The following is a 20,329-nucleotide window of genomic DNA, read 5'->3' on the forward strand; positions in this document are numbered from 1 at the left end:
GACAGTCTAGATGTTCAATGCTTCTATGTCTCTGGATCTATTTTTGTTCAGCAGTTTATGTTGTTCAATATATTCTACAATGAGTTAGATCATGTGATATTTATCTTTCTTCGATTGGCTTATTTCACTTAGCATAATGCTCTCTAGGTCTATCCATGCTGTTGCAAATGTTAAGAGTTCCTTCTTTTTTATAGCAGTGTAGTATTCCATTGTGTAGATGTACCACAGCTTTTTTATCCACTCATCTGCTGATGGGCACTTAGGCTTTAAAGTATATTTTTTAAAAACGTAATCATTAGCACATTTTACTTCCTGGATTATTATCAAGGATTTTTTTAAAGCTTATGAACAACACAAATGTATTTATCATGTTCTGGAGGCTGGAAGTTCTAGATCAGGATGCCTGCATGATAGGGTGAGGGGCCTCTTCCAGGTCAGTCTTCTGGTGTCCTCACATGGTGCAAGGGTCAAGCATTTTTTTAAATATATAATCTTTAAAAATTTTTAATATTTTTATTGATTTCAGAGAGGAAGGGAAAGGGGGGGAGAGAGTGAGAGAGGGAGAGAGAGAGAGAAAGAGATATCAATGATGAGAGAGAATCACTGATTGGCTCCTTTCTGCATGCCCTGCATTGGGGATTGAGCCCGCAACTTAGGCATGTGCCCTTACTGGGAGTCAAACCGAGACCTCCTGGTTCATAGGTTGACATGCAACCACTGAGCCACGCTGGCTGGGCAAAGGTCAAGCATGTTTAATATTTTAACTCATAGCTTCTTGAATTGAAAGTTTCTTAGTTTTAAGATTCTTGTGTTTTCATTTAAAAGATAGATTGAAAATGTGGCAGTGGATGACTGAACACCATCAATTCCTTATGAGAATTGACACTACCAGTTGTGACCTTAGAACCCTGTGTACATTAAAACCTCATATAAGGGACTAATTTGGGTAAGGGGGTGTCTATTAAAGCTGAAAGTCCATCCTATATAATAAAGACTAATATGCAAATTGTACCTTCAACCAGAAGTTTGATCAGGGGGCGAGGCTGGCCAGCCAACAGCCGGGGGCCCCTCCCCTGGCAAGCCCCGCCCCTGATCAGCCCCCCCCCTCCCGATTGGGGGTGGGGCCGGCCGGCCAACTGCCTGCAGCCCCTCCCCCTGGCCGGCCCGGACCAATCAGCTCCGATTGGGGCGGGCCGACTGGACCCCACCCATGCACAAATTCGTGCACCAGGCCTCTAGTTATATAATAAAGTATGTTTTCCAAATGGGTATATTAAAAATTTGACAAATTAATTAATTTACCTTTTTTTTACTTATGTAGACACATTTGTGTCATTAAAATTAACTATGTGTGAAAAGTTTAATTTCACAGAAAAGTTTCCTGCATGTATTACTGTAATTTCAAATTTATACTGAATAGGTCTGATAAGTGAGTCTACTCACAAGTCACTGTAGTAAACAAATGCACATGGCTAGGGCGTGGCTTAGCGTAGACAGGAACATCATCCAGCACAAGCTAAAACTGCTGTAGAAAGTCACACCACTGCCACTCGAGATAACAGAACCAGTTACTACTTGAGAGTGGTGGGTGTGATCATTCGCTAAACATTGTTTATGAGCAGTGACTCTTGGGTTTAATATGTAGACTATAGTTGTAGATATATAATATTTATTTATGTCGGCAAAATTACTACAGTGCTTTTACTAACATATGGCCTAATTTGCTAAAGTTTGTTAAAAATAACAGTGACTTAATAACAAAAAACACACCTGTTAATTATAAGCAAATCTTGGTTAAAAGCATTTTAAAATTAATAGGATGTTAATTTTCACCTATGACTTATGGACTGGAAATTTTGTCTGTTAAATCCAAAGTCCATTAAATCTAGGTCGGCAAAATTGAGGGTTTACTGTATTCTTTTTTTAGGACAAACAACTCTTCATATCTATGAAAACTGAGATCTGAAGATAGATAACATTGTTGATATCTTAATTTTCTTGTAGTAGTTCTATATTTCTTGTGTAGTTAACATCATGCCTTGTACATAGCAGGCAGCCTAAAACCATATGCAGTCCCATACACATATTTGGTAATCGTTTATTGGAGAAGCCAGAAAAATACTGGCTAAAATGCTAATTAAAAGTATTGTACTTAAAGATAATTGGATTTTCATTATTTGTCTTACCTTTCTTTTGATGTGACTACCTTTTAGAATTTTTTTGTTTTCCTGATAGTTTGTAAATTGAGAGACAGCCCATTGTGAAGTCAAAATACTCCTTTTATCGCCGACTATTTTATTGATTTTTTTTTTTTTTGGATTTAACCTTTTTAGTGTGCTTTTAACTTTAGCATCACTTTTCTTAAATGTGGGAATGAAATTGATGTTTCTGTTGACTTCCACTTTATTCCGGTAGGTCTTATAATCATCTTTTCCCAGGACTTCTTTATCATATTTTCCAGATAATTGTTTGTAAAATCTTAGTTTATCCCTTAGTTTATATACTCTTGATTCTTATTTTTCAGTTACCTATTAATGAATTCTTCAATGAGCTATTTACTTGCATACACTCATAGATTATCCAGGGAGCCATATTTATGTAGGTTAGCAAAGGATTAAACATGCAGTGGTTTTTTTTTGTCACAATGGACTTTATTTCTAAAATTGACTTTCTTTTTTTTAACAGATAAGTGTAAAGCAGGAAATTACTTTTACTGATGTATCTGAGCAACTGATGAGAGACAAAAAACAAATCAGAGAGCCAGTAGACTTACAGAAAAAGAAGAAACGGAAGCAACGTTCTCCTGCAAAAGTAAGAGAATATATTAAGGTGGTGGTCCCTAACCTATTAATCCCAACGGTTGGTTAATCATATGGGCAGGAACGTGACTGGACCATAAGGCTGTATAAAGTATCATGTGGGTTAGTAAAGTTGGAATGTTGCATCAGCTTCACTAGGAGGAAGCGGGGGTGCATGCCTGCATGGAGGTGGTGGGCCATTGCTTTAAATTTTTTCACTTTGCTTTCACTATGTCTTTTTTCTAAAAGCAAACTTTTCTTTCCCTTTGTCTTTCTCTTTAAAAACTGGCAGATGGTATGCAGTGCCCTGCTTTTCATTTACATTAATTTTATTTTAATATTACGGTTTTAGGAAAATTCAGTACCGATTTTTCATCAGAAAAGGTTGTGAAATACCTGTATTAGAATAGAATGTAAGCCTAGCCAGTGTGGCTCAGTGGTTGAGCGTTGACCTATAAACCAGGAGGTCATAGTTCGATTCCCAGTCAGGGCACATGCACATGCCTGAGTTTCAGGCTCAGTCCGAGTAGGGGTCCTGCAGGAGGCAGCCGATGAATGAGTCTCTCTCATCATTGATGTTTCTCTCCCCCCTCTCCTTTCCTCTGAAACCAATAAAAAGTATATATATGAATAGAATGTAAGCTTCATGAGGACAGGGACTTTATTTTCTTCACAGGTATATCTCAAGAGCCTGGAATAGCAGGCACAATAAGAGACTCAATAAATACTTTTTGGGTATACTTTCCTCATATAGTGAAGAAGGCTTTTTAAAAAAGATCATATAACATGACCTCTTTATTTTTTGGTGGCTAATAGTTTTTGCATATGTGATTTAAATCATAATTGCCATTTATATATTTGTACACTTTTGGACTCCCAGTGGTGTGCTGGAACCAGTTGGTACTGGCTTGCCAGAGCTAAGTGCTAAATTTTCAGGAATTTTGCAAGCCAGGGCTAAAACCATTGGTAGATTAAAATTAGCCACAATGAGAATAATTACACCATGGAAATCAGTAAACCCTTCCCAGCCCCATGACTTCTTAACCTGTTGTTAAACATTTACCAACATACCACTGCTTTTGGGATACGTAAGTGTGCCTGTTAGAGAAAAGTTTGAAAAATACAGAGATTAAAATAACCCATAGTCATGTTTCCTAGAGATAACTACCTTAGTTCTCTGCCATATTCTCTTTCTATTTTCAAATTTGTAGATATATGTAATTTCCAGATTTTTAACACTTGAAGTGTATGTAAGCTATTTTTACATTTAAATTTACTCATGGTTTTTATAAGCATATTTTTAGCTACATAATTTTATTTTGTCATATGGTGATGCTCACAGCCTATGGTTTGCATCCCATGTATGATTGGGGCATCCAGGTACACCTAATTGTGCCTTCCACCCCCCACAGTTGGCTGGTGAGGCTCTATGGGGCCTTTGGTGGTGATGTTGGCTCCCTTGACCTGCATTTGGATACCAGACCCTAGCCCAAAGGCCAGGCACTACCCCCTGCTACTGTCCTGGCCAGACCTTGGCTTTAGCATCAGCTGCCCCCTGCATCTTGCCCAGATCTTCAAGACTCCCAAACTGTGTGGACTCTTACAGGCAACAGATGGCTCCTTTGGTAGTTGCCTGGGTCATAGCAGCCCCAAACCTTTCCTCAGGATATGCCTGCAGGATGTATGTCGTACCCATGGCCAGCACTTTTGCCTCTGTGATGCCCTCACAGCCTATACTGCAGCCTGCCAGGAGCCTGGGATCCCCATGGTACCCTGGAGCGGCCCACACTTGACCCTGAGTGCTCTTTGCTGGGTCCAAGATGCATCCAAGCAGGTTGTGGCCTGACAGGAAGAGCCTTGTCTCCTGATGGAGGATCAGAAAAGTCCTAACATGAATGGATTTGGCTGAGGAGAGTGTATGGGAAGAAAATCCAAGGGAAAGGGAACTGTAATTGCAAAGATCTGGAGGTTGGAAAATAACAATGGGAAGTTACCCTGACTGGGGCAGGAGGTGATCAGATTATGAGAACCCTGAGAAGAAGAAGAAAAAGGACACCTATTAAGAAGGGCTCCTGGTGGCTAACTGGGTTCAAAGAAAAAAAGCAGCCTTTTCTGCACAAGGGCCTCTCACACAGAGTGCACTTCCTGGAGAATCCTCTGCACAGTAAACCGCCTGCCTGCCTACACTGTCTGCATAATATTCTTTAGCTGTATCACATGATATTCAGTGATTGCTTTGTTGTTGGAAAGTTGTATTCTCTTTGTCTTCATTTTAAATCTTGCTGCACTTCAAATGTTTGTATATAGGTATTTGTGCACTCCTGAATCATAGGGCATAAACTTAAAAACACATTTTAAAAAATATACTTTGATACTTTTTGTTTTTTACATTAACGAATTAGGTTCTCCATTATAGAACAATACCAGGTTTGGAGGGAAAAATAAATTTCTGAAATGATTGTGAGAGTGATTATACTACTTTGGGTTCACTGCTGATCTGTGAGGAATTTATTTCAAGTCTAAAAACACCATAATATATGTAAAGTCTACATTTTCTTTGGTATCTTATTACCATGTTTTTCTGGTACTGTTCTTGAGTATGTGTTCTGAAATTCTGACTAAAACACAGACTGTTATCTTATAGTAGAGTGTATTTGGTAGTTTGTTCTACGTGTTTCTAAGTATAGATCAGATTTTTAGAAAGTTTAAGCTATTTTGCTTTTTATTTGAGATAAATTTGTTTATAATGTATTATTTTAATATCTAAAGGTATTATTTTAGTATTTATATAATCTCTGCAGTTGCTAGATGAAATATTTGGCCTAGTCTAAGTATATTTTATATAAGAAGGTATTTGGGGCCAGTCTTTTCAGGGAATTCTTAGGAAGGTGAAATGACCAGAAATAATGTATAACAGACAGGGGTGTGAAAATAACAAAATGAATTATTTTAAAATTGTTTTGACATGTTGCATATAGTGGGACAGAAGGTGGTTGTGGACTGCTTTCAACTCAGGTCTGCAGTCTCCAGATAAATGGTTTTTGTATCTGGAGTTTTGGGACTTTGAGGCATAGCCAATGAGTTATTTCCTATTTTCTCAGGCATGTGTTTAAAATTCGTACTTCTGATTTTTCATTAAACTCTTTCTGCCCTTTTGTATGAAAAGCAAGGAAAGCGTATCACATGTTTATAAATCAGCGTGCTGCTTGTTTTACGTTTCTTAAAAATAACTTGAAATTTATCAAAGAATTATAATTTATTATGGTTAGAAGACTCCACTCTACCCCAGCACCTTTCCCAAATCTTGAATTTTGCCATTATGAATACTTTGATATGTGTCACGTTAGATTGGGGATCTGTACATCAACTACTACTAAAGTAATGTGATAGAATTCCAGTAAAAATATCAGAGCTTCTAATATCCATATAAATGTGGCTCCCTTCCAGATAAGCTTTGTGGTGTGAAGTATTGTATTGTTAAGTCATCTTCAGCTGCCATGGATTTTAATTGCTTTCTTAGCTTTTGTCATATGGAAAAATTTAGTCATCTTAAGGTAGTAGATTTGATACTTGGAAAGGTGCCAAATCCATTTGGAATCATGTCTGTAAAAGAAGAAGGTAATCAAGTTAGGGAATGTTATCTAGGTCAAGTTATTAGATACTATCATGGAATAAGGTGTTTTATGAAAGTAAATTTTTCACATAATAAAAGCTTGTCATTTTTATTTTTTTTAATGTATTTTTATTGATTTCAGAGAGGAAGGGAGAGGGAGCGAGAGAGAGAAACATCAGTGATGAGAGAGGATCATTGATCAGCTGCCTTCTGCACGCCCCCTATGGGGATCAAGCTGGCAACTGCAACCTGGGCATGTACCCTTGACCGGAATCAAACCCGGGACCCTTCAGTCTGACGGCTGACGCTCTATCCATTGAGCCAAACCGGCTAGGGCAAAAAGCTTGTCACTTTTATTTAATTTAATTTATTTATTTTAATTTATTTATTTATTTATTTTTTTTTAACCATTTAAAAATATTTTTATTAATTTCAGAGAGGAAGGGAGGAGAGAGAAACATCAATGATGAGAGAGAATCACTGATTGGCTGCCTCCTGCATGCCTCCTACTGGGGATTGAGCCCGAAACCCAGGCATGTGCCCTTGACAGGAATCAAACCCGGGACCCTTCAGTCCCCAGGCTGATGCTCTATCCACTGAGCCAAACCGGCTAGGGCAACTTAGCCATTATTTGCACATACAAGCTTGTCACTTTTAAATGTCAAGCTTAATTTTATTTTAGCCACTTTGATGGAAATCTTTAATGTGTTGTTTTCTTTTTAAATATAGTGCATTTGAACATGACTCAGCTTTTAGTGTCATAGAGTTGATGTTGTAAACATTTTTTATGTATGTGTTGTAATAAGCCCTCTGGGAGGACCGAGACATTAGGGCTTTTTCCCCCTTATCCTGTAAACTGTTGACTGCTAGATTTTGTTTCTTGACTGCTTATAATAGCTTAGCTGTCTCATTCCTTAATGACATGCTGTTTATTTTTACATTGTTACACCTATGTGGCCACTTAACATTATATTCCATTGCCCCTTTTAGTCTATTTTTGTTTTGCTGTGGATTAGGACTACAGAGCACTAAAGTTATTAGAAATGTGTGGAAAGTCTCAGTGGACTTAATTCCATCTCAGTGCATTCATGTCAGTGGCTCTCCATTAGAATTACCTGTAGAGAGTTTCCAGTTATATACTCAGACCCCATCCCTAGTGGTTCTTATTCAGTGGATTTCCATTTATACTTTAGAGTCCAAGGTGATTGCGATTTATGTTACAGTTTGAGAATCTCAAGTCTTGATACTAGAATTTTTTGGAGAAAATGAAGTATTATCATCTGACTATGCTATTGACTTGTTAGGTGCTTAGGAGATAACAATTTCCACCACAGAAGATTTTGTCAGGATTATTGAGTTAACGATGAACTCTAAGAATTCTTTTCAGTAAAATATAACAATATTTTCTTAATCCAGTATTGTGTACATTTTATAGGTCTTTCAAAATCCCTAGTAATTTAAAGAAATAGAGCAGGGTACTTTTAAATTACTTCTCCTTATTTTGAAATGTATCTCCTTTTTTTTCTGTCAACAAATAATTTTCGTGTCTATGATATGCCAGGATCTCTTTCCAAATAAAGGAACTGGGTTTGTTTGTTATCACACTGTAGGTAGTCCGAATAGAAATTGATTATTCCAAGTTAGGCTGAACTCAGGAAGGAAGAGCATAGTCTACAAATAAAACTGATTATAAATTATATAGAGTATCCTTACTGGCAATTTATTATACATCATTGGTTCCCAGGAAAGATTTGCGATTTTAATATAAAAAAGATTTAAAATGGAATGATATAAAATGAGGAAAATTTAATTAAAAGCAGCAGAGAAGTAGATATACTAGGCATTTTTCATATATTGTCCTTATATGCTAATGTGATTGTGGAAGAAGTGGCTTTGAAGATGAAGTACTGATTGTAAACTGGGGGTGGAAATAGGAAATAATACTTAAGAGAAAATGAAGAAAATTAGTAAAAGAAGGTATTAGTATTTTATTTATATAATTTTCCCATTGAGTTATATATTCTTAGTAAACAATTTTTTTTTCATAGAACTGTATGTACTTCAATTTAAAAATATTTGATTCAAATCTTTCTTTAAAAATGTCACATACTTTTCTGACTAATATTTAGAAAACGTGAGAAACAGGGCCTTTTCTAAAATTCAGGGTTGTTATGTCGAACATCTGTTATTATACCTCCCATGCTTATGATACCGTTTATTTCATGTTCTGGCACTGTCAGAAACTTGCCATTTAAAAACGAAATTTGGTAATTTGTAAAATCTATTGAGAGACAATAAAAATCCTGAAGAATGAAAGAAAGTGACAATGTGAGGATGGGATTTTAGAGATAACTAAGACGGTTAAAATATGGTGGCTATTGCTCTGTCTGACTTTGCTATTTTATCGTATGACTTTGGGGATGAATTGTTCTTCCATTTCTATTTGGATTTAAAGAATAAAGAGAATTTTAAAAGATCTCTCTTCCCACCCCTTTCAGTAAAATAACTGATAGTAGGTGAGAAATTTAAACTATTTTTTCTAAATTGTCTTTTGGTAGTTTAGAGATTTAGATTGATTTAAGAATGTATGATAAAATTTATAATTATTAGTTTAAAATATGCTTTAATGATTTTAGTAGTTCATAGTTGTAGTATATTTAGCGTAGAATGGGAAAATCTCCTCTACCTGTTAAGAGAGCAAAACTTCTCACTGAGGGGTGTCAGGTTTCAGTTATTCAATGGCATTGACATGGGAGGACAGAAAAATCTCTGAATCGAATAGGCAGAGTTTAGTGCTTTATCTGACTAAAGTTGGTATATTATTTAAGATAAGTCACTATATATGAATAGGTAACTAGCTGGGAACACATTTGGCTCAGAACAAAAACATACCTTCTAATGGACCATGAGATAAAGAGAGCAGATTAGTTGAGTTCCATTTGACAGTGAAAATTTCTATTTTAAATTTATTAAACAATTAAGAAAAATACCAGCATGTTGAGTATTATTTAGACTATTTCTAATCTCTCCACTCTTGATAAAGCCTGATTACTTGTTCTTTATTATATACCATTTTTTTCAAAAGTATCAGTGACAGGAGGCAAGATAAATCATGTGGAGATATAACAGACACCTTAGGATTTAAATTTCAAATTCTTCAGTTGTAATGTTCTTTTTGTTGAAGTGAAAAAGAAAAGCAATCACATTCTACTAAAAGATCTGGAGAAAGGGGGTGTGAACAAGAAAAAAGAAGCTAAATCTGTACCAAGGAAGAAAGTTTTGCCTGTATGGATTTGCCACTTCTGTTCCACCAAGGGACTCTGTCCTTTGCATACTCACCTCTCTGTGGCACGACTTAGGGACTCAGGAAAATTGAAGAGTATTAACTTCTTGCAAAACATTTTAAGAATAAACTTGTGAGGATGTTTGGCATGGATAGCAGGTAACCACATCAGTAGCCATGTATAGGGTCTCACTATGTTCCAGACACCGTTTTGGAGATTGAGTTTATAGTGGTGAGTAAAACAGACAAAATTAGGTGATGACATTTAAAACAGATTACAAATTTGTGGTATTCTGAGGCAAGTTGAATTTTACTTTTTGTCCTTCATGCAAAGATATTTGTTACTGTAGTCTAAAAAGAAAAGGAAAAAAAGGTAATTAAATATAAAATGCCTAAGAATTTGATTTTTCTGTCTTTGAACTTTATAAATATGCTAGATTTTTTAGTCTGCTGTTCACAAGCCAGTGTTAGCTGTTTCATCCATAAAATCCACCTTGACTTAAGGCTTGAATCCGCAATGAAAGGCAGCATTATCTCTAGTGACAGACAACAATGACCTAGAACTCCTTAACTCTTCATAAAAGGGCTTTGTATTGACAAGGATCACATCCGTTTCACATTAAGAAACTTGGGCCAGATTTGTTCCTGACAAAACCTTTCCTTGCAGTAGCTGTGTACGCCACAGAAAGCTATTGAACTGCCTTTTTTTTTTTTGAACATGGATCTTCTTGTTTATCAACATGTGTGAAAAAATACCAAAGAATATTGTTTTCAGTTCTATTTAATATGAAATGCTTAATTTTTTGTTGTTTTTTTTTAAGTTAGAAATATTTTGAGTCATATTTTTAAACTTTCTGTGTTTTTGTTGTTGTTTTGCACAATGTTAACTTGCATATTATTTTGTGACTTAGAAGGCTTGAAAAAATTTTTAACTGACTAGAGTTGAAACTTCATTCTCACTGACTCTTCAGGAAGCTGTGACACCCACTTCCGTTCCCCTGCCAAATGTTTCCCTCTGACTTTTGTGCATAAACTTGGAAGCATTGTTGACCACATTGGCAGTTTGCCCAGAAACCAAGTGCCCTGTATAATTTGCATTATAATTACCATTGATTTACATACAGTGTGGGTGAATTGTCTTCCTAAATTTAAAGTAAAAGAATATTTTTAAAAATTTAAAACCTTTTTTTCCTTACCTACTCCCTTTTTCTAGGGTTGGGAAGTGATCAGAGCTGTGTATTTACAGGCCTTAATCAGTTTCCTAGATTTCCCCACCCTGTGTGGACACAGTTCCTTCGCTCCCACTCTATATGCCCCCACTTCCAATATTGCTTGCCTCTCACTTGCCATGCTCCTCTTCATCTTACCTCCTAGTTTTATTTGCTTATCTTCAAATCATGTTCTGCCATCTTTCTTCTCTCCTCAATAACAAAAAAGGAATCATTGATTATTTTCACTCTGCCACTTGTCTGATGAGGGAGGCAGTAAAATGTTGCTCGTTGAACAAATGGTTGATAAATTGGAATACATGAAGCCTAAATGCGGCTTCTCTGTGGCACTGTCCAGACCAAAATATTCTCAACCTTAAGAAGCCCAGGGAGATAAGGTTGATTTCTTTGTCAACTATCTTCCTTTCCCTTACCCATTCAAATTTATTTATCTAACAAATATTTTTAGGAATATGCTTAATAATAGTTGAGTAGTCCTAGAATAACCTTAGAGATGCTGGATTGAACCAGACTCTAAATTCTATCCTTGGATGACTTGAAAACTTGGTTCTCATCTTAAAAAGAAAGAGGAAAATGTAATAGGTCGGCATTTATGTTGGTTTAGAAAAGTGTATTAAATATGTTCAGTGTAAAGTCGCTCTCCCACCTTATCTCCTACCTGCCATGTTCCCCAGCCACCACAACTGAGGTTATATACATTTTATGTACTTCCTTCTCAAGTAGTTTTTATGTATATACAAACAAAATATATATATACCTGTATATTACTCTCATATACAAAAATAGAAGAATTATATACTGGATTCTAAACCTTGCTTTTTATATTTATTTATTTAGTTAGTTAGTTAGTTAATCCTCACCCGAGGATGTTTTCCCATTGATTTTTAGAAAGAATGGCAGGGAGGGAGGAAAACACAGAGAGAGAGAAACATTGCTATAAGAGAGACACATCGATTGGTTTGCCTCCCGCATGTGCCCCAGGATGGAGCCTGTACATGCCCTTGACTGGAATCAAACCCAGGACCCTTTAGTCAAGCTGATGCTCTATCCACTGAGCCAAACTCACTAGAGCAAAACTTGCTTTTTTTTTAACTTAGTAAATCCTGGACCTCTTTCCGTATAAGTAATACCTTTCTCATTTTACTTTATGGCCATGTAATATTAAATTGTATACATTTTCGTTACTTATTTAACCAGTGCTATACTGATTGATATTTACACTGTTTCTAAAACATAAGACTTTTGTTCTGCATAGGTGAGAATTTGAAATTGAAAATAAAATAAAACTCACGCTAGCAGGACACTTAAGCACTCTTAGACATCAGCGTTGGAGAACTAGCTTCTAGGGTTTTATTAGTGATCTTTACCCATTCTGAGTCACACTGTTCTTTACAGTTAATAATAACATTATTCTAACAGCCTTTTCAAAATTCTTAGGAAAAAATATTTCATAATCATTGGTGACCATTGTTTGCATTAAAGGCATTATCATTTTTATAAATCAGTGTTACATTTTTAAAACTTCTTTCTTTTGTTTTTGCCTTTTTGTTTTTTTGGACTAGATTCTTACAATAAATGAGGATGGATCACTTGGTTTGAAAACCCCTAAATCTCACGTTTGTGAGCACTGCAATGCTGCCTTTAGAACGAACTATCACTTACAGAGACATGTCTTCATTCATACAGGTATTTCTTGAATTAAAATGGGCTTATGGCCATTAAAATTATCTTTGCTATTTTCATCATTGTGTAAATGTCATTCATTCCTAAGACCATAGCTAACCTGGCATTTCAAATTAGAGATTTCATAAGGCCAGAATGTCGGAAGGAAACCAGGGAAAACTTTAAATGAGAAAATAATTAGCATGGATGTGCAATATTAACTAATCTTAATTGGACACTTATTTGGCTTAATGTGTTCATTTTAGCTAGAGAAACAGTTAAAGAATGTATTACTGAAAGCATGTCAGCATTTATTTTTCTAGGCAAGACATCCAGATAGAGTTTGAAATATGGATTTGGGAATCGAAGATTAAAAATGACAATTAAAAACATGAAGTTTTGAGGGCAGAACTAAAAGACCAGATCTTTGTGGGAACAGATTAGACATGTAGATTGAATTAAGGGGATGGTGGGGGAGAAAGTAATAAGGTCATTTTGATGAACTAGGAAAATACTGTTGTCCCAGAAGGCAAAAATAGGATACCTTAGTCTGATCAACAATAGTACAACCTTCAGAGAGGATAGAGACCTGAGAAATAAACACATTAGAATAAATAGCAAGGAGATAATGAGTAGCTTTTAAGAAAGTAGAATGTAGAGTTAAAGCACAAGTGGGTAGTGAAGAGTTTGAGATACACTTTTAAGAAGGTGTAAATGAAGGGGGAAAAGTAAAGAAGGAAGGTTTCAGGATTTCTGGAAAGTTTCTTTGCACAGAGCAGACCAAAGAATACTTTCCTTAAAAGGACAAGCTCCAGCAGAGAGGAGACATTTGAAGATGCAGGATTTTTTTAAAGGATGTTCAGAAAGTGCTGAAGGTTCTGGAGAAAATAAGTAAGGCATAAAGTGACGGTTGGCCACAGAGAACAATGTGGGTGGGTCTTCTGCAGATAAAAAGGAAGAAGAGCTATTTAAGACACTAGATAACTTGTAAAATTCTGTTAAATTAATGAACAATTTAAAACATTTGTATGGATAATTTGGAATTTTCCAGAATTTGAGCTTCTAAGATTTATCTTTCCTCATAAATAGTAACTATAAACTGTGTTTTATCCAGTAACTAATTTGTGGATGTGAAATTATTTTAAGGCGAAAAACCATTTCAATGTAGTCAATGTGACATGCGTTTCATACAGAAGTACCTGCTACAGAGACATGAGAAGATTCATACTGGTGAGTGTTGCCACCCTTACTAGGGTCATTAAAATTGCCATTTCAGATTAGGGAAGGATTTTTAATGAGTAACAACAGCTTGTTGCCACTTTCATTGATTGGTTTTGTTTCTAAAGAGTATATATCATAGCTCATCTTTTTTTTCTTCTTTTAATAAATCAATGTTAACTATTAAGACTTGGCTTTAGTGTCCAAGCCCAATAATTACCTTGAAATATGGTTTCTAATAGCTTAAAATAATTTTAAAGTGACAAAAGGAAGTTTTTGTGAAATAGCTGTTTCCTTAGATGTTTAATAAGTTTATAGTAGGTAAAATTATCATTTTCATTTATTGGGGACAGGAGCAAAATGTGTGAACCCTAAGATAGCAATACCACTTTTTTCTTACTATTTCACGTATTTACCTTGCTATATCAAGAAAGTTGTAATTCTAATAAGTTGGAAACTGTCAGTTTTTCAGTTAAGTTGTTAATGATTTAGAAACGTATTTCGGAAGGTCAATGTTAAGGAACCCACTTTATTTATTTACTTAAAAATATTTTTGTTGACTTTAGAGAGGAAGGGAGAGGGAGAGAAAGTTAGAAGCATCAGTGATGTGAGAGAATCATTGATTGACTGCCTCCTGCACGCCCCAAACTGGGGACTGAGCTACAATCTGGGCATATACCCTGACCAGGAATCGAACCCTCGCCTCTGAGTTCATAGGTTGGTGCTAAATCACTGAGCCACGGTGGGTGGGCAGGAACCCATATTAGAGCAAACATTTACTTATTTATTTTTTACTAGTTTTATATGTAATCTTGATTTAGTAGACTATTAACTTTTGACTTTTGAGGTCTCTAAACATGGTAAAAAGTTTTTCTTTAGAATTTATTTTCATTATTTTGCTTTCTGTGATATTATAAAAGTGGAGTTGGTTAATTTGTATAACTTTAATTCTTACATTTAATAGAATTGAGAATGATGGTGCTAGTATATGAATATGAAAAATATTGAAGTTCTTCATATTTCTCTATATTGAGTACTCCAGTACCTGCTTGGTGTTGTTATTTAGATGTGTTCTCGTGGTACTTGCAGTACCTGTGAAAGGGGAGCCTTAAACAGTTTGTCATGTGGAAAAGCAACCTTTTCTGCCCAATAACTTTCCTTACCTTTCTTTGCCCCTAACAAGAAGCGTGAATGTGGCTGATGTCCTGAAATAAAACTTCAGCTATGCAGCATATCTGTATGCTTTGATGCTTTACTTTTCAGAGGTTATTATGCACACCAACCATTTCAGTTTCTTAAGTAGACATTTATTTATCACTTCCAGATGGAAGGGAGTATACTAGGCACTTTTGGAAAAAGAACAACTTCTTTGATTTTATTATGACTTACAGTTAAATTTCTATATAGTAATAAAACCTGATTAGATAATGATAAGTGAAAATGGTTAACTATTTTGGTATGTTCTTAATACCTATTAGATTTTGATGACTCATTCATTCAACAAAATGTTACTCAGCCTTCAGTCTTCAGTACTTTTTAGATATTAGAAATACAGAGGTCATACAAGGAAGTTTCCTTGGAGTTTACATTCTAATGGTAGAGGCATATATGTATATGAACAGGCATTGTGTTGTTATAAGTGGTGTAGAGTTTTATACAAAATGCTATTGTGCCCTGAGGAAGAGCTAAATGTGCTCTTTGTTAAAGGTTACATGGGGAAGGCAACACACAAAAACTATAGGAGGCCCAGGAGAGAGAGGGAGAGAGAGGGAACCTGAAAAAAAGATTTTGAAACAGTGCTTACTCTTATTGCGTGCACTCTGCTGTTTTCTATTTTGTTCTAGTAAATTTGTTTTTAAGTGCTGGTCACAATCCTGTCATCTCACTGTTTGGGGAAACAACTGTGCTAGGGCATGGGGTATCTTTTTTAAATTCTTATTGTTTAAAGTATTACATATGTCTCCTTTTTCCCCCATCAACCCCTCCCCGGCCACTCCCACCCCCAGGACAAGCCCCCATTGCCACAGTGTCGGCGTCCATTGATTATGCTAATATGCATGTACACAAGTCTTTGGTTGATTTCCTACACCTGCCCCTCCCCTCCCTCCTCGTCTCTCCCCCCCCCCCCCCCCCCCCCCCCCCCCCGCCTTCTCTCTGAGGTTTGACGGTCTGTTTGGTGTTTCCCTGTCTCTGGATCTATTTTTATTCATCAGTTTATGTTGTTCACTAGAGGCCCGGTACATGAAATTCTTGCACAGGGGGTGTGTGTCCCTCAGCCCAGCCTGCACCCTCTCCAATCTGGACCATGTCAGTGGGACATCCCTTTCACAATCCAAGACTGCTGGCTCCCAACTGCTCGCCTGCCTGCCTGCCTGCCTACCTGCCTGATTGCCCCTAACTGCTTCTGCCTGCCAGCCTGATCACCCCCTAACCACTCCCCTGCCAGCCTGATCGACACCTAGCTGCTCCCCTACTGGCCCGATTGCCCTTGCCGGCCTGATTGTCCCTAATTGCCCTCCCCTGCCAGCCTGGTCACCCCCAAATGCCCTCCCCTGCAGTCCTGGTCACCCCTAACTGTCCTACCCTGCAGGCCTGGTTGCTCCCAACTGCCCTCCCCTGCTGGCCTGGTCACCCCTAACTTCCCTCCATTGCCAGCCTGGTTGCCCCTAACTGCTGGCCCGATTGCCCTGAACTGCCCTCCTCTGCCAGCCTGGTTGCCCCCAACTGCCCTCCACTACAGGCCTGGTCCCCCCAACAGCCCTCCCCTGCAGGCCTGGTCCCTCCCAACTACCCTTCTCTGCAGGTCTGGTCCCCCCCAACTGCCCTCCCCTGCAGGCCTGGTCCCCCCCCAACTGTCCTCCCCTGCAGGCCTGGTCCCCCCAACTGCCCTTCCCTGCAAGCCTGGTCCCCCACCCCAACTGCCCTCCCCTGCAGGCCTGGTCCCCCCCCCCAACTGCCCTTCCCTGCAGGCCTTGTCCCCCCACAACTTCCCTCCCCTGCAGGCCTGGTTGCCCCTAACTGCCCTCCCCTGCTGGCCTGGTCACCCCTAATTGCTCTCCCCGGCCGGCCTGATCATCCCCAACTGCCCTCCCTTGCAGGCCTGGTCCCTCCCAACTGCCCTCCCCTGCTGGCCTGATGACCCACAATGGCCCTCCCCTTCTGGCCATTTTGTGGTGGCCATCTTGTGTCCATGTGGGAGTGGCCATCTTTGACCACATGGGGTGGCCATCTTGTGTGTTGGAGTGACAGACAATTTGCATATTACCTCTTTATTATATAGGATTATAGTCCACAATGAGTGAGATCATGTGATATTTATCTTTCTCTGACTGGCATATTTCGCTTAGCATAATGCTCTCCAGGTCCATCCATGCTGTTGCAAATGGTAAAAGTTCCTCTTTTTTATAGCAGCATAGTATTCCATTGTGTAGATGTACCACAGTTTTTTAATCCACTCATCTGCTGATGGGCACTTGGGCTGTTTCCAAATCTTAGCTATTGTGAATTGTGCTGCTATGAACATAGGGGTGCATATGTCTTTTCTGATTGGTGTTTCTGATTTCTTGGGATATATTCCTAGAAGTGGGATTACTGGGTCAAATGGCAGTTCCATTTTTAATTTTTTGTTCTTACTGTTCTTTCATGTTTTAAATGGCTTTTGTTTTTGGAGGGGCATCCTGCCTTTAAGTTTGCCCATGTCAAGTCTTTCTCTCTGTAGGCTCTTAGTTTAGAAGACTGTATTGAAGGTAGTTATTGCATATGTTTTTTATTTGCATATGTTTATTTATTTTAAATTGTAAAGAAGATAATGAGTCACCTGTGAACTGATTCTCAAAGGTTGTGTGCTGAGAAGAACTACCAGTTCTTACAGGCTCTGCTCTCCTTATGGCCTCCCTCATCCTTTTAGATCTTACTACACTGTCTCCTCCAGTCTCCCAGCCCCCAAGCCCATTCTCTCTCCATTTGCAACATGATTAAAAATCATTACCTGGTTGGCTGCTCTTGCCACCAATAAAGAAATTCTCTGTGGCTTTTAAAAACCGAGAACCTAGCTTGATTTGGTTTTCAAATAGAAATTTTAAACTCAGTCTGTACAGACTGTCACTTCCTTCTCTTTCCTAAATTTAGGCTAGCCTATGAAATACCACTTTAAGCGAGAGTACTTTTTCATCCCAAGGCTGATCTCTGAAATTCTGGTTAAAGCTTTATTTATTTAGCTTAAGGCATTGAAAACTGTCAAAATGCAAATATCCTTGGGATTGCTATTTTTGGCAGTTATGGGAGATTTTTGTCTTGTGAATATATTGTAGATCTTTTGCTTACGATATGTTTGGGAATATGGGAGAGTAGGTGAGGACTTGAAGTGAAGGTTGAACATAATGATCCTAATCGATCATTTTGTTTAGGGTCAGAATTACTGCTCAGGTACACACAAAGGTTAAACATTCATCATCACTGGACTATTTTCTTTGTGATCAGGTACTTTTATCTAAGGTGCCTTTTCTTCTGCATTTTCAAATGCATATATAGAAGAAAGGTTAGAATGACATATACTCAGTTATGTTGTTTTCTAGAGAAAAATCTTGCCATCATTTTACTTACTGTAAGGAAAAGCCAGTCGTATTGCCATGGGGGAGGGAGTGTGGGTTTGAGGAGTAAAGAACTTAAGTATAATTTTCAGTATTTTAATTTACTGAATTCCTCTAAAGAGCACTTATTTCATTAGTAAAAATTTTATCAAATTGTTTCTGTATATAGGGAAGTTTTTATAAATTGATTTTATAAATCCTCCCCAAAATGAAAGGGATTTTGAAAATAAGCCAAATAATTTAGAATTAGACATATACTTTAGGTTTTTTTTCCCCGAAAAGTTTTTTTAAGGGTTTAGTTCTCAAATATGTACAATTTTATAGCTAAAAATGTAGTAAGAAACACCAGAAAACATCTTCTAAGTAAGCATGTTTAATGTCTAAAAACATATATTATCCCTTTTCTTCTTGACTATGATTTTTGCTCACAACTATGTTAAATAGCTGAATAATAGCATTATTATTTTTTCCTTTTTTGTAAACTCACCCCCACCCCCCAGCTGCATTATTATTTTTTAAACCAGTTGGGCTAGTGGGTGGAGTCAGAGAGAATGTTGATTCACCCTTGACTTAGTTAGCTCAACACTTTGTATTTCCTTCGGTATGGTTTGGTTATTACTATAAATTGTGGTTTTCCTCTCGTTATTTTGGTACCCTAGTTTATGGTTTATTGGCTCTAATGAAGTAGTCTTATTAAAAGAAAATGTTACAGACCTCGTTAGGGTTTAATTCTTTGGAAGATGAAGGAACTGAATCCTGTTTGTGCTACTGAGAGCGTGGCCTATACTGTGAGCTCCTGGCATTGACTGCTGAAGCTTGGAGAGAGCTTGCCAAGAAAGGTTAAGCAGGGAGGTACAGATTGCTGTGACTGACATTCTCTGCTTTAACAAAGCTTTCAGAAACCAGAGTTTTCTTTCCTCTGTTAATAATTTACACTAAAAGATTTGATTACACATAAAAATTGCACACTATATAACAAAACATCTTAGTAAAGATAAAAAAGAAATCATACATACACCTATAAATAAAACACTGTACCATACTTAAAGGTTTTCTGTGTTGTTGTTGTTGTTTTTTTTTGGGGGGGGGGGGGTGGTGGAAGTCATCCAGAAAATTAACTCTATTTTAACATTATGCATTAGAACTGAAATGTGGAGAATCAGGCTTTATAATGAAAGTTGCCTAGTTTTCAGTGAAGTGTCTATGTATATTTTGTGTGTGTGAGTAACCGTACCCCTCAGATTCATGTAAAATGTTCTTTATTAGTTTATAGTGCCTGTATTTTTTTTTAATTGCTTACCGTTTTGTTTTGACAATTCATCATTGAGTGAATTGTGATTCACAACTTGACAAATCCTATAAAGTAGTACAGAACTGGTGCTTTAGCAGTTGAGATGAATTAGACCATTGAGGATTCAGCTTGGTGGCTTCATGGAAGAGGTAGAACGTACTGGCCCTGTGAGGTAGATTTAGATTTTGTAATTACTCCCCTGTGTTACGTGGGAGTCAAGTGTCATCACAGGAACTGTAGGCGGTAGAGCAGAAGGATGACGGAAGCCAGGACCAGGAGAAAAGTCGGGGGTGTACTGATGTTGGGAATCTTTGGGAAGGGATAGGTAAATTGGTGGTCGACATCAATTCAGAAACACTCAGAGAGTAGCAACTTAAAAATCAGTCAGACAAGCAGACATAAGGATGATTATAGATGCTGGATAACAAGACAAACAGAGTATCAGATATACTAGATGAAGAACCAGATGGAGGCAGGTACTTCAAAACAGTTTGAAAACTAGGAATTCCTGATTCCTTACCCTTGTCATAGCTCAGCTGCAGAATGCTCTGTATTAGCAAGATTTCAGTCAGGGCTATTGCCTGTGGCTTCTATCCTGCAGTTCACTGTGGGAAATGTGCACAGATTTCATGCTCGACACTTTCTG

General features: G+C 37.4%; 1 protein-coding gene across 4 annotated transcripts in view; it reads left to right on the top strand.

The window, feature by feature from the left end:
- ZNF148 (zinc finger protein 148) overlaps nt 1-20,329 on the top strand; it is a 135,507-nt gene that overhangs the window by 98,436 nt on the left and 16,742 nt on the right. For all 4 annotated transcript variants that reach the window (XM_028131116.2, XM_008155505.3, XM_054713905.1 and 1 more), the window contains 3 exons: nt 2,686-2,811; nt 12,486-12,609; nt 13,732-13,815. In XM_028131116.2, coding sequence (XP_027986917.2) covers nt 2,686-2,811; nt 12,486-12,609; nt 13,732-13,815 — 334 coding nt within the window. The remainder of the gene's footprint in view (nt 1-2,685; nt 2,812-12,485; nt 12,610-13,731; nt 13,816-20,329) is intronic.

This window comes from Eptesicus fuscus, chromosome 3 (assembly GCF_027574615.1).
Source record: "Eptesicus fuscus isolate TK198812 chromosome 3, DD_ASM_mEF_20220401, whole genome shotgun sequence".
NCBI lineage: Eukaryota > Metazoa > Chordata > Mammalia > Chiroptera > Vespertilionidae > Eptesicus > Eptesicus fuscus.